Consider the following 27060-nt stretch of genomic DNA (forward strand, 5'->3'; position numbering starts at 1 on the left):
AACCTGCTGGTGAATTTTATAGTAGCCTAATATATGGAAGAATAAACATTATTGATAGAATTCATTCATAAAATTTAACAACCAGATGATATAGTATACGTGCCCAAGACGTTACATCGATTACCCTATGGTAGGCCCAAGATCGGTGCTTTTTGGGGGGGAGGAAGAGGGCTGAAAAAATGTTGTTTCGGACCTGGTTAAAGAACACAACTAGATAGCCGCACCGACCTAACAGTATAGCAGGGCTGTCAAGCACAATCCCGACTGGCCGGACACGGTCCGCCAGACGATTTCATCCGGCCCGTGAAGAAATCCATTGCAGACCATTGCAAGTAGCAATCACAAGAGCTCACATTACAGATGACATAGTTCATGACCAGTGTTTCACTCTATTCTTGTATACTGTCGATGGGCAATGCTTTGCTAGTGTGACGTCATATTGACCGACAATGTGTAATACCTCATTAGTAAATGCGCTAGTGGGCGCTATAGAGTGTCCGCAATTTGCTTCACAAAAATATGGTAACCCTATTCTATAACTTCACAATCATTCGCTGTTTCACCTCTGTCATGCCTGCAATAGGCTATTGTTGCACTAAAGCTATCGGTACCTAGTTTTAACACTAAAACATTCAATGACCAGATGTCTCATTTTATTATTAAATCACCAACGTACAATGCGCTTACAGAATCATTGCCGTTAGCGAACTTCTCGAACTAGTATAAGCGCATAATCAGCAAGCCGCTGTGGTCGTGACCATTCAAGCATTGCTGATTAACCAATCAAGAGACGTGATTTCGTTATTACTAGTCTTCTCGTCGTTCTATGGTCGCTAACACGCCCACTCTACGGCAGCTACTTTCATACGTATTTAGACAAATGTTAACGACTTTCCCGTGAGCTTATTGCAGGTTCATTGATGTTTTTTATCAATAATCTACAGAATGAGGCATGGATAGTCATCTTTTTTGAGATTTTCCAAATTATGGACAACCCTATTGTATATATATCATTGAGCAATCTACATCAGGAAGATATTTGCAAATGAATACATACGGTGACACATATATAAATAACCTTGTCTTGTCCGAACCATCGAAATTGATACCTCCAGGCCAAGGAGTAATCAAAACAGTCACATCACCCAACCACTTTGCCTTGACTACCAGCTTAACGCGCAGCTATCAACTTAAAGGTCAACTGCATCTCAAAAATGACTTTGCCTTATTTCGTACATTATGTGGTTAGGAATATGAATAAAATAATGAAAATTGAAAATACCTTATAGTTTTCAAGTAATTTAAATTATAAATCGAAAAGTCAAAAAACGGAAACGAAACCATTCAGCCATGAAATGACGTCATGTAACTGACACAGCAGAAGTCTTGATACCTGGTTTGCTTAAGGTTATCCCTGTTGCTGTGGATTTGAGTATTTCAGTGTGATCATGAAAGCTGTTTAGAAGATGAGGAATGGAGGTAGACGTTATGTCGCGTATGGCTGCTACAATACGCAATATGCGGTACTCAAAGTGTCCTTACATCGCTTTCACAAGCCATATGCCGTCAGCCGACCGGACGCCTATAGCTGATTAGCTGAACAGTGCGGAACACCGTGAAGACCGAAATTGCGCACAGAATCATATTCATGCGCGGATCACTTCCAACCATCTTGCTTCAATGAAGTATCCGAGATACACAAGCTAGTTGACTACCGAACACAGGCAACTATCGCATGTACTCCGGTCCACACTTCACGTACTGTCCGAAATCGGTAAGTGAAAATGTATTGAGTCAGCTAGTACTATAAAACTGTAACTAACCGTTTCTATTAGTATTGACTGTGGTAGTAACGAAAGTAGTTATTGTTTGCACTCAAGTATACATGTAGAATTAAGTACGGTACCGTATATGCCTTCAAAAACTTTTGAAGTGGAAGTATTCTAAAATTAAGCCACTTCACTCATTGAATGAAGTAGTGGCATTAGTTACTGAAAAGGGAGTATGTAACCAGCTGACTGCATGACCTGATGGTTACATCGCTGACCTCCTTTTATCAGTTTTATGGACTCCGTGGATAATTGAAAAGGACGCGACTCGAGCCAAAACTATAGAAGTGAGATGACTTGTGACTCGGAAATTTGCCACTTGGCTACAACCCTGATAAAATCATAGACTGATGAAGCTGTAGCCTATGAGTCAGGAAGCCTACTTATCATGTAAGCAGCAAAAGCAACACGATAATACCGATGATCCATTACTATATCGTAATCTATGTCCCTCTCAAGATGTTGGCAGCTCAGCGGAGATGAGAAAGTACCAGTATCACCATAACTGTCGTAAAGTACTCTGTTAACTGTTCAAAACAACCCTTATAAGATTTCACCATATTCACAAGCCATACGCATCATTGTAGGATGCAGTTTGCAATCCTTTATTTAATGATACTTGAGAAGGAATACTGCCTTCAATCTGACTGTGTTATAACACCTTGTGATATTTTTTTGCCTTCTCTAGATTACTGCAATGAAGAAGTCAATGCACTCGTCAAAACACGACCAGGAACGGCAGAGTTCATCAATTTTATTTAAGTAGCGGCATCGTCAAAATTAGCTCGGATGATGATATTGCTGGACACAAAACCCGATGTTTCTCTTCCTGATACAGTAGCAGTGTTGATGGATTAGTTTGTTGCATTTACTATTTTCAATAAAACTATTTTCATGCGCAATGAAGCATTTCAAAATTGAAATCCTTTGAAACTACTGGATGTGACTTTTGATCGGGTGGCAGTAACGACATGCGCAGGCAGGATTTTCCGTGTTGTTTTCTGCAGAATCCCCAGCAATCGGACGAAATTCCTGTGCAGTGTTTCTCAGCTTCCTGAAAAGTGTAGTGTTAGGAAATTACTTGGCAACGGACTCGCCGTTTCATCTTAATGAGACTCATGCATCAAACTAGATGTTATAATTCTGTGGCCATAATCATGTTCATATCAATAGTAAGACATCTTCAATGCATCACCAACCCAACAAGCTGATTGAAATCATGGTAATGCTGTGATTCACTCTTATTCTGTCAGCACAAACTCTCCCTGATAGTCGGCATTTAAGCTGGCAACCTCCATATTAACACCTGTGATTGATTGTAGCAAGATTCCTAATTGAAACGAAGTAATCCACCAAATTATACATAGGCCGCTACCATACTGCATTTCATTTAGCTTTTACGCTGATCACACTACAGATTACCAACCGACCCATCATACGAAGCTGATAGGGGTTCCACTGATGTGGGATCGAGCGAATCACCACCTGAAGCGCGTCCGCATTTCATACTTACATTCAAGTACTCAGATTCAGTTTTAACACCATACAAGCGAGTCCTTCGCCATACAACTAACTCAAATATTCGCCCAGCGTCTTGGCGAACACACAATCACACATATCCCCTGTGGTGAGAATAGAGATGTCATGTACTTGACGTCACAATGCACATTCTGCTTTTTCTGTAAACATGCCAATATTGGGACTTTCAGTCAAAATTACGGCAATTTCCGATTGAGTAGAAACACGGAAAGTCGGTAATTTCGGTATAAAATAAAGTTCTGAACATGATTCCGCAAAGTTGCTGTAGAGATGCAGTTGACCTTTAACCCAAAGATGGCGGCCAATGGATCACGCAAATATCGCGAGTAGCGCACTCCAATCAGAGATGAGCGGATTTGAAATTTCTATGTCCTAATCCAATCCATATCCGAACCTTCAAATCCAAATCCAAATCCTAATCCATAACTTTTTCATATTTAAGTCCATGTCCAATTCTAATCCAATTCCAACTGGAAATTCAGAAAAAAAACTAATTTATGCAATGGAGGGATTCGAAAATTTTCTTTCACAACCAACGATTCACTTGATTCAAGATAACTTAGTAACCATAAGTACATTAATAACTGATCTGAATAAAGTTTGTCGCCATTCGCCACACGACATTTCAATCTCCCATAAAATAGGTAAATCCAATCCAAATCCTAATCCGTGCAGAAAAAAAATGTCTAATCCAAATCCAATCCAAATCCGACAAAATTTCACAAATCCTGTTTTTTCAAAACCTAATCCTAATCCATGCTCATCTCTGACTCCAATGTTTATATAGCTCAGTGGGGAACAACCGAACAAACAGCTGTTATCCGTCATGCGTGGCTACGTTCAATAGGCCTTTTGCAGGACTTCGACCACGTGACTAGATACGCACAGCAACAACAAATTGGTTAGCAAGCTACTTTCTCGCGCACCTGCTTCAGTGCTAAATATCGCATAGTGTACTGTTGATTTCTGGTTGTAAACGTTTCGGAAATTTGTTGTAGAAGTCATCAGAGATTCACCTATGCTAGATGTCAATCCTGTACAAAGCATTTAGAATGATATCGTCAGAATTACGCAGAAATCCATCGGTAACCTAGTCGTATTACTGTACTCAACTCTGATCATATGTACTTAAATTTATGCATTTGAAGTAAAGCGATTGGCTTATATTCTGGTAAGAGTATTTGTTAGTTCAAGCAGTACTATTTGTCTGTTGTGGAGCCTGATTTTGGATGGAAGATATGGCTGAAGCAGCCGGGACCCGCAAGGATCAGGATATACTGTCTGCTGGTTTGGGTGCGGGCGGCCTGCTATAAAACAAATGTCGCTGAACACATCGGAAGTATTTTTTGGGAGAACCTGCCGTCAAGACTAAGCAAATCAGTGCACTTTATTGTTGCCTTATACAATGCCAATTTTATTACCACTACTTCGCAACTGCGATTGAAGTGGATTTGGCAAATCACACTCGATTTTGATAAATAGTTGATGTCACATATGTGCGATATTTAGCGAACTAAGGGAAGTAACTATCATATAACTCTTAGAGCAGCTCAAACGCAGTGACAAGATCGGTCATCCTATACCCAGACATGGTCAACGTGGTCATTGTTGGGAACCGAGTAGAAGTAATGCCTTAATTTATACTCCAGTACAAGTAGCACTAATTACTTCCAGGACATGTCCAAAGTACTTCAAGTGGAAGTAGAAATGAATTTCTGAAAAGCGGTCAAGAAATTCGTTACATGAAGTAGATTTGGTTGAGGGTCACTTAGTTTTAGAAATTGATGCCATGTGACAACTGTAAACATTGCATGTTGCATCTTCTTGATCAACGCAAAAGGGTGATGACACCACAAATAAGTGCAATTTTCAAAAATTAATTTAGTTACCGTGGTACTGGGGCTATTTTGCCCAGCAGTTCAACCTCACGCTTGAAGGGGATGCAATCATGCGCCAAAGCTACATTCTAGTTGACAAAATCCCAAACCTGACAAAAAAGTACTACCTAAAAAGTGTCAAGTAGAAGTGGAAGTAGCATAAACTCATAATGACGCTAGTACTCAGATAAAATAGTACTTCGTTGCTGACCCCCTCTGTGTATTGGCTCAACCAACTCAGAAACATCCTCTAAATACGACTAACATTGTTTCTTTCGCATTGACTCCGTAATATTCTGAACTTATGATATTCTTTGATTCATTGAATTTACAAATAAACTTGCAAAGAAGATCGATTTATTAATTTTTGTGCATTCGATGCCCAGAGCATAAGAAATAGTTGAAGAAAAGTGGATGTTAACCTTATCAAGTTCAATAACTGCCGAGACTGTTATGCCTATGTATTTTCTTCTACCTCCATAGCCACTTGTCTAGACATATTCATAGCATCCACGGAAGAGCGCTTGTCTTGCTGTACACAAATGAAATATCATTTTCAAAGCAGACATCAACATCGGGAAAGAAGTTCAGGACAGTTAGTCAGTGGTCAGATCATCTGCTGACATTTTCTGTTGGCATGAAACCACGCTGCCTTCCACCGCATGACCAAATTTTATGTGGTGATAATAATTGGCTCCAGGCTGAATTCTTGACGAGGGCATCATCAATTTCTTAGTTGCCTATGTTCGGCTTGTTATGTTCGTGTATTTACGTTGGTATCGTTTCACTCTATTTTGTATAGGACTAGTAATTAGCGCCAATCATTATGTCCTTGTGTGCCTTGCGTTGTATTTATACCCTGTGTTCTGTTTGTCTCGTGGTCTTTCATTTAACTGAACTCTGGATCGTGTCGCTGCCTAAAGTTATTCTGCTGTACAATATACTGATTTCTTATTGCAACCTCGTCGTATTGCGTTATTGTTCAAACAAGATCAAGAACATAACAATTGGTGTCAGAAGTCGGATTCATAGTTATTTCTGCGACGAACATATATCATGGAATCGGGTATTTTGAAGCTTCTGGAGAAGCAGCAGGAAATGATGGCGGAACAACGCGCACAGCGTAAAGAAGAGCTGGAGCAGCAAAATGCTCGTCACAGAGAAGAGATGAAACAACAAGCGAAGCAGCAAGAGATTATGACGCAACAACAAGCGAAGCAGCAAGAGATTATGGCGCAACAACAAGCGAAGCAGCAAGTGATGATGGTGCAACAACAAGCAAAGCATGACGAAGCAATGGCAAAAGTCATGACAGAGATGGCGCAATTGACGCAGAGGTTGAATCCCGGTGCATCAACATCTGAAGCTACCGCTCCCAAGTTTGATTCATTTGTAAAATCAAAGGAGAAATGGGACCAATATCTGCAACGATTCAACCATCACCTAGCAATTTACGGCATTTCCAACATGGAGAAGAAAAGAGCGTGTCTACTCTCATGGGTCGGACCTGAAACGTACTCGCTCCTACGTAATTTGTTTGGTGCTGCTGATGTCAGTGCGCAATCCTTCGACGCATTGACTGAGAAGTTGTCTACACACTTCAAAGACTCCATTCATGTGCAAGCTGCCAGGTACGAATTTTACAATTGCAAGATGCAACCGAGGCAATCGTACGCCGATTGGATCGCAACTCTACGCGGAATCTCCAAGGATTGCAACTTCATATGCTCAAGAGATGGCTGTGATCAAAGCTACGTTGATGAGCTAATGCGCGATCTCATCATTAAAGAAACGCCGCACGCGGATGTGAGACGGCATTGTCTAACACAAACCAATCCATCCCTTGACGACGTTCTCAAAGTAGCTGCAACATACGTGAGAACGCTGGAAACCGATAGGGTTATCCAGGGCGAGAGTAACGGTAAAGATACTTCCATCGTCAACAAAATGACTGGAAGCTATCAGAAGGGGGAAAAAACCTTCCAAATCCATTCAAGGCAACTTCCCGGAAAGACTGAAATCCTGTAGCCGCTGTTTCATCGATCACCAGAAAAAAGACTGTCAATATCGACATTCAGTATGTCAGAAATGTGGTCGTAAAGGTCATATCAAACCTGTGTGCATGTCTACCAAACCTAGTATCCCGCAACAGGTCACATCCGTCAATTTCTGCTCAGTGCCGCTCCTCTCCTTCAACATCGATCAACTATATCGACGCGTAGGAAACCAGCTCTGGATCAACTCCAGCATCAACGGCATTCCGCTGCCGACACAGTGGGACACTGGTGCACCCTCCGCCATGGTGGGATTGACTGGGTACAAAACTTTAGGCTCTCCGAAACTCTCAGCATACCATTGCTCTTTCGTAGCGTACGGCGACAAGCCTTTGAAAGTGAAAGATATTTGCACTGTAACTGTGCAGGTGGGTTCTGAAGTTCGTGTTGGCTTAAAATTGGTGGTTCTCGACGAACACCGTGGGCAAAACATTTTTGGTCTCGATTGGAGCGATGCTTCTCCATGACCGCTAAGGTAACGTCTGCTTTGGATGCAATTTCCTCGCAGATGGTTAAATCGCAATCATGTAGCACTATTGACATTTGTGATTCTAACGACAAATTGGTATCTTTTCAGTCCAAATTTCCCTCCGTTTTCTTTAATGTATTAGGACGATGCACCAAGACAAAGGTGACAATTCACTTGAAACCTAATGCCAAGCCCGTATTTAACAAGCCACGTCCTTTTCCTTTCGCACGGCAAATCGCTGTTCAAACCGAATTGGATAGATTAGTCAATCAAGGTATTCTCGAACCAATAAATTACAGTGATCGGGCAGCACCAATTGTTGCCGTCACTAAATCAAATGGATCAATACGCATTTGTGGTGACTTCAAAGCATTGAATCAACAAATTCAGATAGATCAACATCCCCTGCCCTCCTTGGATGAAATCCTTCACAAGTTACAGGGTGGTTGTATTTTCACGAAAATTGATCTTGCCGATGCTTATTTTCAGCTAGAATTAGATGATGATGCGAAGAATTTGTGTGTCATCAACACGCAATTCGGTCTATTCCGTTATCGACGCATGTGTTTCGGAGTCGCATCTAGTCCTGCAAATTTTCAACGCTGTATTGATGCCATGATCGCCGGCTTACCCGGTGTTGCTAGTTTTATCGATGACATAATCGTTACTGGCATTGATGAACGCGATCATTTTCGCAACTTATCGCTACTCTTTTGAGCGCCTCACCGAATACGGTTTCACCGTCAACTTCGCTAAATGTGAATTTTTCAAAAGTAGTATCGAGTATCTTGGTCACATCATCGACAAGGACGGCAAACGCCCGTCTCACAAATCCGTTGAAGCAATCAAACAGTTGCCTAAACCTCAGGATGTTCGCCAGCTACAGGCATTCCTGGGCAAAGTCAATTATTATCGCGCGTTTATTCCTAATTTTACGAATAAAGCCGCTGCCTTGTACCGTCTTCTTCAAAAAGACGCGAAATTCATTTGGAATGCGGACTGTGATGCAGCTTTTCGCATTCTCAAAAACGACGTAATCGACGCTACGCAGTTAGCTCATTATGATGTAAACAAGCAGCTCATTTTGTCAACTGATGCTTCTCAATTCGGAATCGGCGCTGTCCTCTCAATCGAGCACAATGGCGAAGAGAGACCGATCGCGCACGCATCGAAAACACTTTCAGATTCGCAAAAATCCTACTTTCAAATCGAGAAGGAAGCTCTGTCAATCATTTACGGAGTCACTAAATTTCGTCAATTCTTGTATGGTAGAAAATTTACGCTCGTAACGGACCACAAACCGCTTTTAGCTATTTTCTCGCCAGACAAGAAAATTCCCGTGATTACAGCGCAACGTTTACAGCGATGGGCACTAACGCTCATGGCTTACCAATACGATATTCGCTATAAACCGACTAATGAGCACGGAAACGCCGACGGTTTATCTCGCCTACCAAAGGGTCCAGACCCTGAGTTTGACGAACTGGAAATTCGTGAAAACGCGGAGATCGTTCACGCTATTAATATGGCATTCGATGGCTTACCGTTAACTCGCAATGAAATTCGCGACGCGACGCTGAAGGACAAAACCATGAAACTAGTAAAATTATCTGTCACTCATGGTAATTGGAATCCAAAGGTGCACATTGATGATTTTTCTTGGTTTTCGACTCGCAAACATTCGCTTTCTCTGCACGAAGACATAGTCATGCTCAATATTGATGGTTTTCAGCGCGTAGTAATTCCACAGTCACTTCGCTCGCGAGTCTTATCATTGTTGCACGAAGGACATTGGGGTATCGCGAAAATGAAGCAGATGGCTCGACGTTACATCGCATGGCCTTCCAATAATCGCGACATTGAAAATCTCGTGAAGAGTTGCGACGCTTGCCGTAAAGTAATGAAAGCGCCTGATCGTCAGTATTGCGAATGGCCTAAAACTTCTGAAAGCTTTGAACGAATTCACCTGGATTTTGCAGGTCCAATAAACAATAAAATGTTTCTTGTCATCGTCGATGCGCATTCGAAATATCCTTTCGTTAAAGTAATGAATGTCGGATCTACCACAACCTTGTGTGTAGTCAACGCTTTGCGGGAAGTCTTTTCTATTGAAGGCTTGCGCGTAACAATTGTCACGGATGGCGGGCCGCAATTCACATCGAATGAATTCGATACGTTTTGCTCTAATTTGGCAATCAGCCATATCGTATCACCGTCTTTTCACCCTGCCTCGAACGGGGAAGCGGAGCGTTTCGTCCAGACTTTAAAAGCTGGATTAATAAAAAATTGCGACGGGGGAAAAGATCTCAACTTCGCGCTCCAAACACTTCTCGCTACTTACCGATGTGCACCGCACCCGGGCATAGACTGGAAAACGCCTGCTGAGATTTTACATGGTCGGCAGCCGCGCAATTTGTTAAGTTTGTGCTCGCCCTTCGACAAATCTAAAACCGTTACGCGTGGACAATCAGTCACTCATTTCGAGATTGGTTCCTCGGTTTACGCTCGAAGTTACCGAAGCGGACCAAAGTGGATTGCTGGCGTAGTGACGGAAATACTGGGGCGTGTTGTGTACATTATAAAAACGGATCATGGGTATTGGAGGAGGCACAGAAACCAACTCCAACCACGCTTGATTTCAGCTGGCCATAACAATACAGCCACACAGGAAGTTGCTCAGCCTCCGCAGTCGCAAGCTGAGCAACCATTGGTTAGGAACAGGGCACAAGATCCTGCAGCTAGTCCTGCTCGTACGTCGGGTAGACGTTACCCCGTTAGAAATAGAAAACAAACAGATTTCTATCGGCCGACGTGAATCCCCTTGTACCCTTTAACTTACAGGGGAGGACTGTTATGTTCGTGTATTTACGTTGGTATCGTTTCACTCTATTTTGTATAGGACTAGTAATTAGCGCCAATCATTATTTCCTTGTGTGCCTTGCGTTGTATTTATACCCTGTGTTCTGTTTGTCTCGTGGTCTTTCATTTAACTGAACTCTGGATCGTGTCGCTGCCTAAAGTTATTCTGCTGTACAATATACTGATTTCTTATTGCAACCTCGTCGTATTGCGTTATTGTTCAAACAAGATCAAGAACATAACACGGCTCTCTTGGGATAATCCATCAGATCATTAATCCGTATGCATGTGGTATAGCCATATGTCTTGAAACTCAAGATATTTGCACTGTGCCATAGAGTGAAGTAATCCAATCCAGGCAATCAATCAAGTAATCCAGGCCCCGGGACAGTTTGTTTCACCCTCAATTGGAGCTGATGATCATTTTCCTTCGGGTAGTGGCACTTGGCAGCATGACAGAATGATCAATAACTTGTGACAGAATGATCAATAACTTGTAATATAGGTCTAAATATTTTGAATTGCTTAACTGAGAAGTCATACAATAGCTTAGGATATTTGATATATATGGTATGTAGCACATTGCATGAATTCATAACACAACGTACTGGCACTGGCAGTCATTGTCTCTTAGGCTTAAAAATAGCAGTATCCTATATATATTGCAATCGATATCAATCATCAAAATGCTGCAATGATTACCAACTACCGCTACAATACAACTATAGTATACTATCCACACCTAACTTAATGCTGCAATAAATATCACGCAGTCAATGTCCTGCAATGTCGAATTTCGTGTCATAAAATCATAGTTGACTACCGAATAACGGCTACAATGTTGATCATTTTGACGCAAGGAGTTTACATAGTTCATGAATCAAAGACATCCAACATATTTGAATCCTTGCGCATCTCCATGACACTTGCGAACGTTTACAGCCCGAAAACGATAATATACTGTATCCGAAATACGGCTACGTTAACGACGGATTTCTGCGTAATTCTGACGATATCATTCTATGTTCTTTGTACAGGATTGACATCTAGCATAGGTAAATCTCTGATGACTTCTACAACAAATTTCCGAAACGTTTACAACCAGAAATCAACAGTACACTATGCGATATTTAGCACTGAAGCAGGTGCGCGAGAAAGTAGCTTGCTAACCAATTTGTTGTTGCTATGCGTATCTAGTCACGTGATCGAAGTCCTGCAAAAGGCCTAATGTGGAACAGCATCTCGCCGGTAGGCTATCAGGTAGGCTATCACCAGGTTTTAGCGAATAAATCAACAATATTTAAGTTATTGTTTCGCGTTATTCTGAAGTTATGTGCCCCAAATGGCATGTTCAAATACTCGGGTAACCAGCGGCCTCTTCACCTCTATTATTATAATGCCATATATGTGTTGGTCGTCATTAGGGCTGGGCAAAATGATTCGAGTACTCGAATCTGAATCGAGTAGTAATTTTAATGATTCGAGTCGAGTAGTAAAAGACGATTTTTTCGAGTACTAAAATTATACGGTCCTCGCAACTGAAAGTTAATTTACTGACGAGAATTATAGTGTTGATACTAATTTCCACTGAGGAAGCCGTTAAACCTTGATTGGCCGTGTTTGAACATATCAGGCACAGTTTAAAGCTACGAACGTTACTGGAAATAGCAAATTTCCGAAGTCATTATCATCCAACAAAATTGTTAAGAAGTGCAATGAAATCGGTATGGTCGAAAAAATACCAAAGCATCTTTAATGTGATGGATAAGAGGCATTACGTTCTTTGTGGTGGCATAAAAGGCTCATATTTGGACTTCCACATAGTACATCCTGTTGTGACGTCATAATGAGTGATACTCGATTACTCGACTCGACTCGAAGCATATTACGTGATTCAGAATCGAATCACTCAGGTACTCGATTTTGCCCAGCCCTAGTCGTCATAAGGTGGTAGCTGGTAAGTATAGGGGTTGGTAGACCATTTCTGCGTTGAAAAATATTATTGAAACACAAGAACGCGGCGCATCTCTGTTCATTTAGCGCAAGAGAGGCAGAAATGGTAGATATGGTGCTGACTTTAATTTTGCAACTGCTATAGTGCAGGCAATGAGAGGTTTATACAAGATTCCGTCCCAACTGCAAGCATAACAAGAATGGTTTTAGCCTTTTAGGGATGCTGACTAAACATTGGTCGCGGAAATATTTTAGTAGAATGTTTTGTAGGCCTATGTGCTGAGTGACGTAGTGAAGATTAGTTATGGTAGTAGGAAGGTACCGTTGCTATAATCAACTGTTGCTATGCTATCACTGTTGTGTTTCATCTACAGATAATAATAATTAATTTCCGACACGACGGTGGGCTCAATAACAAATTTTGGTACCGGTATTATATATGCTGTGATCATACCCAAAGGTGTTGTTGGAAGTGTTTCGCGTTATTACTACATTCACCACTACATTATTAGTACATTCACCCTAACCGCTAACCCTAGGGTACCGTATCCTAACATTACGGGCTCACCCTAACCCTAATATTACGGTACCCTACCCACCTTCAAAAGGGCAAGTTTTTGCAACTTTTTTTACAGCATCTGGAAGCTTCGTAAATAAAGCTTCGTACTCATAATATATGAAGTATGGTGTTTTAATCTGTTTGGAGGAGTTTTATGTTGCAACTTTTGTCTATATTTTTCATGCAACTTTTATCAAGTATTGCGCAAAATATGCTATAAAACTAGAATAAAGACTAAATTAATGGATTTCAAGTGACAATGCGGCCCACCATACGCGCCGGACGCAGGTATACCTGGTATGCCGTGTTTACCTAGCAATTTTTTCAGGTATGCGGCATACCCACTATTCCGTTAGTCATGAAACTCCCTGAACTAATTGGTAAATTGTGCGAACCCTATGTAAATAAAAATGTAACCATGATTGATTGAATAGGGAAGGTAGAAACGGAACAAGCAGACACCATGCAAATTTTAAACTGCTGGAACCTTTCGAGTAACTTATACCCTCATGACTTCAAAAAATTGTATAAATGCAACTTCTGCAACTTTTAGTGCATCAAAAACTTGCCCATATAACCGTCTCCCCAAACGCTAATCTTACGTTACCCTAACCACAGCCCTCTCCCTAACGCACCCACAACCCCAATCTTACGATTCCCTAACCCGCCTCCAACCTAACCAGACGCGAAAAATAATTTATTTTGATGTTTATAAATTTTGACATGTTTAAGGGAATCATTTATTGTTGATTATGGTGATCATTGTTCGATGTGTGGCCACTATCAAAGAAGCGCCGTTATTTTCAATAAAAGTCATTTTCTCGCCGTTTATCACTAGCCTACAGTTAATAATTATAGATGACGATGACGGAGCTTAATTTGAACTGGTGGCGGGACGGTCTGAAAGTGGTTCACGAAGACAAAAAGGTTGAGAAACACTGCTCCAGACAGTTCTAGGATTCTGCTTCTTTTTTAAATGACTCTCAGAGTTGTCTGAAACTTGGATACAATAATGATGCAGATGGCCATACGAAATTCCACATTGCACAATTTTGCATCTTCGCTTATAACGTGACATTTTCTACATATCTATAGTTGGATCTGTGTGTTTTGTGAAGAAGCTTCGCTCATGTACCTGGCTGAATTGGTAAGCATTAAAACGAAATTATTTCTTTCAATTTCCAGCTTCTTCAGTGCGTCGTCAATCTACGTGCTGGATCACTGTCTCCACTATGCTGGTCTGGTGTCCAAGATGTAGGACTATACGTCTTTTCATGCACAGAGATGTCGCCAATGAGTATATAGAAGTAGTTTTCCCTCTCTTCAACTACGAGAAATGTGCTTGCCATAGAGCAGCTCCTATACGACACCAACGAAATGCAGTTTGCAAAAAAACTTTTCACACTGGTAACAAATTTGACAAAAAGTCAACGCAACAATTTTGATAAAAATTTTGACTCTTTTGACATGTCAAAAAATATTCGCCCTAGTCATCACTAACAGTGTAATATTTACATATTCTCCAGTGAAAATTGTTACGTAGGTTTGTAATGCGAAACAAGTATTTATACTTCCGGTATGGCCTTGCTTGTGAAATGCATTGATAACCTTGGACGAAAATTGAAAAGGAAGGAACATACACATAATTTGCCATTTTTATTGCTGAGAAATTGCATCATTTATATTAAATAAATATTACCAGAGCAACAATAATGACTTGTGCAAATCCTAAATCAGACTTTGATTTGTGTAGGAAAGCAGATTTGCGATTTGGAATTTCTGCTGTCCTTGAGTGCATATGTAATCATGCACGAATGAAATGGATGTTCAGTAATTGCATGGTGAGTTTCAACTGTCAATATAGTACATTGATAATTTGCTGTTTGTTGACAGATTTGGAAGTCATAGGTCCTCGAAGCAGGGATTCTGTCCCAACCATCAGCCAGAAGAACGACTCTTTGGGCGCAAGCAAATATCTTCTGTCTATTCTTGAGGATCAGACGAGAATCAGACGAGGGTATACCTGCTCTCAAAGCTCGGTTATCAGATTTGGCGCATTCGTATTGTGGATGCCCGGTCGACAAGGCGGACTTCCTGATGAACAAAGAGTGTTTCCTAGCCATCAAAGCATTGCGATCCAACCCTGAAATTCACATCACCAAACCAGACAAAGGATCCGGTGTTGTCATTCTGAACAAAGCTGACTACATTTCGAAAATGGAATCAATATTGCATGACAAAACCAAATTTATCTCGCTTGGTTCGGTTTCGGAATTTGATAATACACCTAAAATTGAAAGACGACTGACCAACCGTTTGCTGACATTGAAGAAAAACGGTGTCCTAACGGCAGAAACATACAGCGCCATCAGACCGACGGGATCGCAAAGACCACGCATGTACGTACTGCCAAAAACTCACAAAGACAATGTCCCAGTGAGACCTATACTTTCCATGATCGGGTCTGCTCACCATCAGCTGACAAAATGGCTTATTGACATTTTGGAACCGGTTCGGGAATTGTACGGCACGGAATGTGTTCGCGATTCGTTCACGTTCGCTGGTGAAATGCGAAACCTGGATTTGCCGAATCCAGACGTGTTTCTGAGCTCATTTGATATCTCTAGTTTTTTTACGAACGTTCCGCTGCATGAGACTATTGATATTTGCGCCAACGCGCTGTACGGTGGTAAGTTACCGCCACCATCAATCCCGCGTAACGTCTTTGTTGAACTTTTACAAGCGGCAACCTGCTCGGTGGAATTTAGCTTTAACGAGGTCATGTTTCGCCAAATAGAAGGCTTAGCCATGGGTAGTCCCCTGGGACCTATTTTGGCCAACATTTTCGTAGGGTATTACGAGGGCGAGCTTCTGTCCCAGCGTGAGTCCGCCAAACCACTATTGTACCGCCGATACGTAGATGATACATTTGTCATTTTCAGGAATGAATCGGAGTGTGACCAATTTCTCATTCGCTTAAACTCGCTTCACCCGGCCTTGCAATTCACAATAGAAAAAGAACGCAATAACTCATTATCATTTCTGGACGTATTAGTTGAAAAGCGCAATACCAACAAATTTGAAACGTCTGTTTTCAGGAAACCGACATTCACAGGCCAATACCTTCGCTGGAATTCATTTAGTCCTCGGCGCAGAAAAAATTAACCTCATAGGCACACTCGTGCATAGAGCGTTGATGATATGTTCGGGTAACAAACTGAGTTTAGAACTTGACTACATCCGAAAAATCTTACTTGATAACGGTTACCCTGAACACGTCATCAGCCGCGGCATGGAGAGGAAATTAACGCAATTCAACGCAGAAAAACAAACAGAGCCCACCGCACGAACAATAAAAGATGTTTATATCCATCTACCTTGGATTGGCCCCATTTCCACCCGCTTTGAAAAACAATTGATTTCTGCTGTCGGTAAATGTTACGATACAGTCAAAACCAATGTGATTTTTACAACAACACAACTGCTCCCTTCAACACGCAAAGACGTGCTTCCTGCACTTCAACAAAGTAATGTAGTGTACGAATATAGGTGCCACTGTGATTGTGGCTACGTGGGAAGAACGTCAAGGCGTCTGCAGGACCGCATAAACCAACATGTCCCTGGATTTATCAGAACACGTGCGTCACGCGATGTGAAAAGCTCACCCTTAACTCATCCACTTAAGATTGATGCTGATCAATCAAAGGCCATTAATTCTGCCATCGGCAAACATCTGTTGGATAATCCGATTTGTGCGAATAATTATCGAGGCGACCGATTTCGAATCGTAGGTCGAGGCCGTTCACAATTCCATTTGTGTGCCTTGGAATCAACTTTTATCAAAATACACCAACCAAAACTCTGTCAACAAAAGGAGTTCGTGTATCACCTAAAAATAGTACATTGAACGCTCTCTCATTCGAAATTTCATGCTGGTGACGTCATATTTTGTGATACGATTGTTGATATACAATGTTCTTTCCAATTCTCTACTAGTTGCTGACGATTACCCCTGACGAGTGTCAGCCGAAAATATTCGGGTTCATTTCAATATGAATATACTATTTAATTGTATATTGAAGTTCTGTACCTCCAAGAAGCTCTTGAGGATTCGTGAAGATCTATTGGAGGATATGTCCGATTGAATTCAATTTACATATATAGTCGTACTATTCTGCTATCTGCATGTTAATAGTGAACCAGTCATGTACATTAGAATCTTTCGTCATCATTGGTAATAAAAATACCTCCACTGGAGGATCTTGAAGGAATGAATCTTTTGATTTTTTCATACGTAATTGGAGGAAGGTGGTTCCACAATATGATTAGCGGGCATTCAGTATTATCATCGCGACATTTCCAATTTTAGCCCATAAAAATTTGATTGAAGTCTTGTAGTATTTCCTCCTGGATGCAATTCACTATTGATAAGCACAGGTAGATAATGCAGGTCGCCGAAATGTTCTTGATTTCTGATGTCAAACTTTACTTGAAATGTCTGCTGGAAATATCCCGATATCACTGCATAGACGTTCTACGAAGCGATAGAAAATACTTTCTGTGAGGGAGATACTACCGTTGTCTAAAATTCTTAGCAATTACTCTTCATTGAATACCATATCCAAGAATTATCCGAACTCCAAATGAGTTCAATTTACAGCAAAAACCAGCACAATCCGCACTACAGCAACGGCATCGTCATATTTGGTTACCTACCCACTAGGGAGAGCTGCAAACTACAAGTTACCAGATCGAGTCTCCATGCTAGCTACGTTGTAAATTGCTATGATCTGACAGTCGTCGAGCATGTCCGCATTCAAGTCTAAATATACGCAATTTCTTTTAAATGAATACTAGCCAGTCTTCAGGATTACCGGACCACGACCTAACATCGACCTCGCTCTCCGCCACATACCACCTGCACCTGCATAGTGCATACCACCTGCATTACTTTGCATTCTGTGTGCATGCCTCTTATTTACTTCGCCTAGGCTAAGGTGCGTGTCTTATCTTAATGGCTACTCCAAGTTGTTTCGACACCTTCCTATCTTTTCGTTGTATCGCAGTCTTGTGATGTTTTTGAAACGATGAAAATATTAATAAACCTGATTGACTCACCACTCCAGCTGTTATCCGTCATGCATGGCTGCGTTCAATTTTTGCAAGCGGTGTGAACAGAGCTTCCGCTTCACCTCTCTGTGCTTCTGCGTAGCTTAGCTTACCCGATTATCATATTACCGCTGATGTTCTATTACTATTAGCATCACAGCGGTGCTTCAACTACGATATGTTTATAATTAGTGTAAGGGTCGTAGTAACGGAAGATTAGGGTTGGGGTTAACCTCAAATCCTACGATACCCTGGCCGCAAACGATAATATGGATCCTAAGGTATATTTATAGACTTTGACATGTTCATGGGGAACCCTGACTGGTGATTACCGTGTTGTTGTGGACAAGAAAGTACACTAGAGATTCGATGCGATGGGTGTTACCTTGGACTGTGAGTGGTTCGTATTCGAGTAAAATAATATATTTTTTAGGGAGGATTTGGGCTTTAGGATTGTAAAGTGAAGGAAGGTGTACCTGGTGTCACTGTCACAGAATTATTTATTTTTGTCGCGGATCTGTAAAGCATTTAATTAGACAACTGTCAACTGGGAACACTTTGTTTGCCTGATTTTGTCGACGTGCACGGCATCACAGTGTGTTTGCGATTGTATCATTCAAGGCGTTATAGTTCTTCTGCCACAAAAATGACTAATTTTGTGAGGCCGGGCACACTGGGTTCGGGTTATAGCGGGGCAGAAATGTAGGGTTATTTATTGGGGTAGGAACTTAGGGTTAGATTTTGTAGTTTGGCTAGGGGTAGACTAGGATTTTGCAAAGTGCTGAATTCAACATAGCCCGGGATATAACCACTAACTTGTCGATCATAAGACTTGAGTCAGGTCGAGTCATTTTCAATTCAACACCGAGTCAAGTCAAAGTCAGGGTGCAAAGGGTCTAGTCCAATGGTTCCCAACCTTTTTTTAGACACGACCCCTTTATGATAGTGAAAAATTTCGCGCCCACCCTTATTGTCGTATCACAAAATCCAAACAGGATGCTAGTAACCCCAACTGATTGTTTAATGGCATGGAAGGTTATGACTGTTGAGAGGATTAAAAAATGTGAAATTTGGTCTATATAAAGAGAAACACGCGTGAATTAGAGGTAAAAATTTTTTTTCAGTTGACCGCTTCTTCGCGGCCTCCTCAGATGCTTTCACGACCCCCAGGTTGGGAACCACTAGTCTAGTCCAAGTCATACTGTTGAGACTTTCAAGAGTCCGAGTCCTAAGTCATTGTAATTACTGCTGCTGTTTGCTTACAATGAAATGCCTGTCTTGCCTGTCCGAGTCTCAAGTCATATGACAATTCGAGTCAATACGCAAATCGAGTCGATTTGATTTCCATATTTAGGAAAATAACAGCCCTGATTTCAACGCCAGAGGTTTTAAAGATATGATGAACGACTTCTATTTTGTTAACTATTTTACGCAGATTCTCGCTAGAACAAGACTATTTACCTGAAACTGGGCATCACATAATTTACATTACATCAGCAAGATACCGAAGACTATGACTCGTAATTCCAATGTGTGCGAGATTTGCGGAAAAGTCTTCAAATCACCTTTGCACCTTCGATCTCACGTGATTATTCACACCGGGGTGAAAGCGTACAAGTGTGATATCTGCGGAAAAGCGTTTGTGAATAGTTCAGTACTGTACAAACATATGTTATATCACTCTGACATCAGACGGTTTCGATGCGAGATATGCCACAAGGCATTCCGTCAAAATGCCCACTTGAATACGCACATGCTTGCTCATTCCGGTGTCAAAGAACATAAATGCGACATCTGCGACAAGGAATTTCGTCAAAAAACACACTTGAGAACGCATTTGCTCGGTTTTCATTCCAGCATCAAAAGATATAAATGTGAAATCTGCGCGATGGAGTGTCTTACTATTCAAACTTTGAATAACCACAAAAAAACTCATCTTGATGTAAATAAACACGATTGCGAAATCTGTGGAATAGCAATGGGTTCGGGTGAAAATCTGAAATGCCACTTGAAAGTCCACATGGGAATCAGAGACTATGTTTGCGGCATATGTGGTAAAGGGTTTATTCGTCGGAGCCACCTGACAAGTCATTCGCTGGTTCACGCCGACGCGATGCAACACCGATGCGAGGTATGCGGCAAGGACTTTCATCTTAGTTCACTGTTAACTGCTCACATGCGCAGTCATCTCGGTTTGAAACTCATCAAAAGATTCATTTGCGAGATATGCGGTATAGCATTCCTTCATAATGGGGCTTTGGTTTCGCACAAGAAAATTCATACTGGGTTCACGGGTCATGAGTGTGATATATGTGGAAAGGCTTTCTTTCAAAAGGGGCATCTGGAACGCCATTCGCTAATTCATAGTAGCCTCCCACAACATCGATGTATCATATGCGACAGCGGATTTCGTGGAAAAGTGGGTTTGAACAACCACATGCGCATTCATTCAGTCGTGGATTGTGGCGAAGAATTCGCTTGTGAGGTCTGCGGCAAAGGATTTACTCGACTTTATTACTTGCACAAGCACGCCCGAATTCATACCGGAGTCAAAGACCATAGATGTGGTGTATGCGGGAAGGCTTTCATTGCCAGATATAAGCTCGCACGTCACTCGCTAACTCATAGCGGCCTCAGGAACCATCGCTGCGACATTTGCGATATGAAATTCAGTGAAAAATCTAGTTTGAATACACACATGCGCCGTCACTTAGCCGGGAAATGATGCGAAGAATTCGTGAGCGCGATCCGACAAAAGAACATTCTCGCCCTGTCCGATTATTTGAAAGAGCATGCAAGAAAACATATTGGACAGAAAGATTTTGCCTCTAATATGCGAATCCTTTTCACTCATCCATGGTGCCCTCGCATGGCGGTACGTATCCTTAAATCGGAACGATGCACAGAAGATTTGCATGGCAAGGATGACACTCAGCATCGTAAAGTGTCAAGCAAGACGGATATGAATTGTGTGGTTTGTGAAACTCATGTCGATGCAACGCAAATGAAGAGGTGGTCCAAGTAGTCAGCGTTACTACTCAATAAAAAATGACTTGAATTTCTACACTATTAGAATCCTACTTCAAGTCCCGGCCGTAGAAAATGAAGGGTATGAAAACTACTTTAGTAATAAGTTCGTCCAAAAACTCGTTAAGAAGAATTGGGACTAGTCACAAAATATAACTGCTCAAGTAGGCGAAGCCTACTTGAGTACTCCTTAATAGTCACCACGGCAACTCCTGAATATATACTGGAACTACATGGTAGTTGTAGCGATTTTAGTAGGGCAAGTTTTTGTTGCAGTCAAATCCGAGGACAGTCGCCCTTATTTTTCACAAAACTTGCACTAAAAAGTTGCATTTATGGACAAGTTCCTTGAAATTATTTGGGTATGAGATACTCGAATCGTTCCGTACCCATGGCACGGTAGCAAAACTTAATGTTGGAGACTTGACAAAATTAATAACCTGAACAAATTGACCCAGTGAAAATATAATTTTTGGCGGTCTAGCCTGAATGTACGTCAAATCAGAAAGGACGTCGAATTTAAACGATAGTGAAATAATCAAGCGATATATTTACATGTAGTTCCAAGTATTTCCAGTAAAAAGTTGGCTGCATCGAAAATCGAAAAAGTTGCAATGTAGGATTTCATTTCTCTAAACAGCTTAAAACACAATATTTCATAACTTCTGAGTATTTAGGAACAATGTTCCCTCTAATTTTTGACCAGTCTGCGCACACTCGACAATTTACTGCGCAGAGCCTTGGACAACAGTGCGTAACGACTAAAAAAAAGGTCATCACTTCGGATTTTTTGTGCGCAACTTGGATTTTCTGTGCGCAGAGACCGCGTCAGCACTGCGCATTTGCGCACGTGCGCAGCTTAGAGGGAACATTGTTTAGGAAGCTGCCGGAAGTTGTAAAAAATCGTTGCAAAAACTTGCCCTAGTTACATTAGGCGTTTTGTGATAGTTGGAAAGCTGCATCCTGCAATTTCAAATGAGTCCACTGATAAATTGCCAAATACATGCGAGGCTTCCACCAAATCAACTTGCCCTACTCAACTACCACCTTTAGTTCGTTTCCAGTTTGTTTTCTGTGCATATATTTGATGACTGCATGTTGGAGTTGTTCAAAGTCAACTTTTTTTCCGGATTCCGGGGATTCACTTATTGAATTGTTAGGTTGACTCAAAAAAAGCTTCACACCGAGTTTGGCTCGATCCCAACCAGCAAGCCAATTGAAATTCAAATTTCACTGTCAACCCCATGAAATTGTTACGTTGTGTACAAAAACGATCTAAACGAAGTTTGGCAATTCCAACCAGTAGAAGCGAAGTTGTTCAAGTTTTTTATCAATATAATTCTGGGATCACCCACCATCAGTGCTATTTTTGCAAATCCGAAAATTTGAATTGCAATAACTTTGCTTCTACCGGTTGGAAGTGGCCAGAAACTGTTATGCATCTCTCAAGCAAATTGACAATTCAGTGGAGTTAACAGTAAAATTTGAAATTTTTTTTGTTTTTAATGAATGTTTAAATTGCAATTGACTCTGCGGCGGTTTGTACTTACAGGTTGGAATTGAACCAAATTTGGTGTGCGCCGTTTTTTCATGCAACCTAACAATTTTATCAGTTAATCCCCGGAATGCGAAAAAATAGTCATTTTTGAACAACCCTAATGCAACTATTAGTAGTGTCATTAATCGTTTTGTGTCAGTCATGCAGAAGAAATCTGCTGTTTTGAAGTTATCTACCTCGGCTCAACTGCTTAAAGTATGCAACCCTTGCCCCTCCGACAAAATCAACTTTTAAGAACTACCCGAGTACTTTGAAGACCTTTCAATTTATACCTCCACCTATAGTAGTTTTGATATGTCTTCGTGATTGCCGCTCCTGGTTGTAATTTAATAGAAATTTGCGGTGTATTTCTACTACTCAAGTAGAAATGCTTACCAACTTTGACCACCTCGGGGTACATGTGTACTTGTGTAGTTGTGACCTTATTTCTTGCCGTTGTTACGTTGCGTACAGCCTGTGATTTTATTTTGTGAATAATGCTTGTTATCTAATAATTACGGCTAATTCTTGTTGACATTGCAATTAATGTCAAATTTTTTTTGCATTTCATTTCCATGGTAGATGTTTGCACTGTCGGTGAACTTATCATTTCACATTTTACATCTTGTAGCCTACTTATAGGCCTATCGTTGAAGACCGCCCATTGTCTGCTCAAATGGTACAAATGGCTTCCCGACATACGAGCATGCGACACTATGGAGAACTACAGTCGAGCATGGGGCACTTTAGCTTGCGTCTCTTCAGTATGTGACTTTATAACCCAAAAACTAACCCGAAACGTAACCCTGAAATTCACCCCTATATAGGCTTACCACACGTCCCGTTTTAGGCGGGATAGTCCCGCTTTTCAATGTCTTGTCCCGGCGTCCCGACCAGTCAGCCAAACGTCCCGCTTTTTAAGGCCGTAAGGTACTGCTGAACTAACAAAATTTTCCAAATTTTTTTTATTGCAGAATCCTTAAGTATGAAACTAGTTCTCTTCAAAAATGTATGTTGAGCGTAATCGGCCCGTGAGTAAGTCTGGGCAAAGGTGCTGACTTCTTTTAGTAATCAGCTCGTCAAATTTTGATCTGGGCCACGAAAAATTTTCAAATTGGAGATGAAGTCGCGACCATAAAAGGTTGGAAACCACTGGGGTGTTTCTAAAGCTCCGTGGTGCGCACCGGCATAAGGCTTATTAATAATCTTATCGTTGGGACATGAACATGACTTAACGATGTATGATTACGCTCGCTTCATTTGCGAACTCATCATCCTCTACCGCTAACTCAAATCATGTGGACGGAGAGTAGTAACTATATAGTAATATATGGAACAACCAATATTATTGACAGAATTCATTCAAAAAATTTAACGACCATATGGATATAGAAACCAGATTCATATAGCAAGCCCCCCTTCCAGATGTTCGATCGATTACCCTATGGTGGGCTCAAAATCATCGTTTATTTGGGCGGAAAGGGGCTGAAAAATATGGTTTCGGTCGCGATTACACAACACACAGCCACATACTCCTAAACCGGATCGTGTGACCACCTCTGGTCTATGAGCAAAGCTTTGCTACTGTGGCGTCATAACTCACTTTGAAATCCGCTAGTGGGCGCTACAGTGTGTCCAGAATTTGGGTCACAGAAATATGGTAACCCTACCCCTATATATATCCTAACCCCAAGCCTTACCCTAAATCCACCCCCAACGTGTAATCCATCCCACATGCTCATGTGTCGCATGCCGAAGTGTCACATGCTATAATGTCTCATGCTCATATTTCCACGGACCATAATGTCTCATGCTCATATTTCCACGGACCAAAACAGATAGGCTGACATGGTCATTAGGGCTCTGCAAAAATGACTTTTTTTCTCAAATCGTACTGGCTACTTGATAAGATTGTTAGGTTAACTAATTTAAGCCTACACACCAAATTTGGTTCAATTCCAACCAGTAGCGGCATTGCTACAGGAGAAGAAAGTTTCTATTTATTATATAAAAATAAATAACAAAAAAATTTGAAAATTTTCTGTTCACCCCATGAAAGTGTTAGGTTGTCTATAGAAACGATGTTCACCAAATTTGGTTCAATTTCAACCAGTGGAAGCGGAGTTATTGCCGTCGAAAAATTTGGATTATGAATAAAATAGTATTTACGGTGACCAATTCTTCAATTATTTATTATAGTGGTGCCCACCGTAAATACTATTTTATTCAAATCCAAATTTTTTACAATATAGGCTAAACCAGTGGTTGACAAACTGGCGGGCGTGCCCCCCTTGGGCGGTGTGAAAGCATCTGAAGGGGGCTCGAAGCTCCAGTAAACTGAAATTTTTTCGCGCTTGGCGCGATTCACCTCCATTTCATAGTTATTGCTCTATGTGTAGTCGGAATTTCATATTGGAGAATTCTCTCATCAACAGTCATAACCTTCCATACCATCAAACTATCTGTAAGGATTGCTAACGTTCTGGTTTCATTGTGTGATATGACGATAAGGGGGACACGAAATATTTCACTGTCATAAAGGGGGGCGTGTCTAAAAAAGTTAGAGAACCAGTGGTGTCAACTAAATCTCGATATCTCAAAAATGCATCAACAGCAAATAAGCTCTTCTGAAACCTGTGCTGAACCATTTCTTACACCACGGTCAGAGTTTTATTTTTAAATCTCTGACCAGTACCTAGGCTTGCTGCAACAATTGCAAAAAGAAATTCAAGTTTCCAACCAAGGCTTCATCAAACTTGATCACGCATTTGTTGAGATGTTATCCCAATCTTGGCCAAATCTACCGGGGCCAGAAATTTTCACACCCCGATGTTCATCAAATGCAATCTAACAGTTTCCAAGCAAGTGAAAATGTAAGTGCGAACCAAAATGTTGTAATTCGCAATTATCAGGAAGTTCTTTCCTTTTGCATTTATTGCAATTTTACACATCTTATCGGTATCATCCTTATCGCTGACGCCTTACCAATTAGATTTCATTATCCTCACTAAGCTCTGAATAGCCTAATCTGTTGATTTCATTGACTGTCCTGTAGCCTATTCGCTGTTAGTCGCTCAAACTTTTGGTTGTTAACAGTCGCTTGAAACATTTTTCTGTGTTTGTAGTTTTCAGTACTCATGATTAGGAATAGTTCGAGTTTTCTTTTAATTAAAGGGTATTCTACGTATCATGAATGAAACATGAATACTGAATAGCTTGAGATTGTTGCTAATTACGTCGCTACGGCTGTCAAAGAACACCTCTCTACCGAATCAATTACATGTTTAACAGTAATTGTAATTGTAATTTGACATTTTTAGCATTGAGTAGTTGTAATGTAATTTAAACATTCAAGAAAGTAATTGTAATTGTACTGAATTATTGTAATTGTACTGAATTATTGTAATTGATCCAACTCTGACAGGGACACAGTCCCCACCTGTACTTGGATTGTGATATGATGGCCGACTATTGCTCGCGTTTGAAAGGAGAAATTCCAGGTGCTGCTGGTAAAAGAAAGTCCCTCAAAAGAGCATTTTTAAGCTTATAAGTGAACAGTTCATATTTTATGCCACGTCTTTTTTGGATGTTTCTGAACTCGCCCTGCCCAAGTCCCTCTGAGTCGATCTTTATTTTGGAACTTCCGTTATTTCTGAATGTGTCTTCAGAATTTCTGCACTCCATTGGAATGTCTATGTGCATATTGTGTGAACTGTAGGCTATAATTTGGCTAATACCTTGTTAATGTCATATCGACGTATTCGTCAGCGTAATGTAGCGTTTGATGTATGGTTGCACTTTTGCATGCCTATTTTTATTCCAAGGCATGAAATTTTAATAAAGACAACGCAAATTTGAGTGAATATAATATAGACTGCTATGTTTGCTAATGAAAGCTAGATTATTGTAGGTAAAACAGTGTTTATTGCATCAGAATTCCTTGCCTTGACAACAGAGGGGGTCAATTTTTATTTTAAATTAGGGATATATGACTAAGGAAAATCTAAGGTCATTTTCGGATTCAGCGCCCCAAAATTAGCGAAAATCAGTTGTCAAAACCCTAACCTGATTTTGTGTAGACCGATGTAATCTGTTGATTGATCGATTGATTGGCATCAGCATTCATCAATGCCGAACTATCGAATTGCGATACCCCTTGTTCATTGTTACTAGTCGTCATATTATTGAAAAGACGAAAAAGTAGACACTCTTTTCAAGCAAGTATAACAGACGTAACAACGTGAAATT

General features: G+C 40.9%; 3 protein-coding genes and 2 long non-coding RNA genes across 6 annotated transcripts in view; 3 read left to right on the forward strand and 2 right to left on the reverse strand.

Annotated features, from left to right (window-relative positions):
- LOC145435743 (armadillo repeat-containing protein 1-like) overlaps positions 1-27060 on the forward strand; it is a 391422-nt gene that overhangs the window by 242768 nt on the left and 121594 nt on the right. The gene's annotated exons all lie outside the window — the stretch shown is intronic.
- Positions 1-27060, reverse strand: part of LOC145435598 (uncharacterized) — a 260078-nt gene that overhangs the window by 69572 nt on the left and 163446 nt on the right. The window lies entirely within an intron of this gene.
- Positions 1196-2746, forward strand: LOC145448182 (uncharacterized). Its single transcript, XR_013917824.1, has 2 exons — positions 1196-1774; positions 2518-2746. It is a non-coding gene; the product is annotated as an uncharacterized LOC145448182 (long non-coding RNA).
- Positions 2060-3614, reverse strand: LOC145448174 (uncharacterized). The gene is made up of 2 exons (XR_013917821.1): positions 3343-3614; positions 2060-2883 (listed from the first exon to the last, which is right to left on the reverse strand). It is a non-coding gene; the product is annotated as an uncharacterized LOC145448174 (long non-coding RNA).
- Positions 18316-21233, forward strand: LOC145435779 (uncharacterized). Its single transcript, XM_080313055.1, has one exon. The coding sequence runs from the start codon at positions 19762-19764 to the stop codon at positions 20971-20973; it is 1212 nt and encodes a 403-aa protein (XP_080169181.1). The 5' UTR covers positions 18316-19761; the 3' UTR covers positions 20974-21233.

This window comes from Botryllus schlosseri, chromosome 1 (genome assembly GCF_051294905.1).
Source record: "Botryllus schlosseri isolate E-star chromosome 1, Bs_hap1, whole genome shotgun sequence".
Classification (NCBI taxonomy): domain Eukaryota; kingdom Metazoa; phylum Chordata; class Ascidiacea; order Stolidobranchia; family Styelidae; genus Botryllus; species Botryllus schlosseri.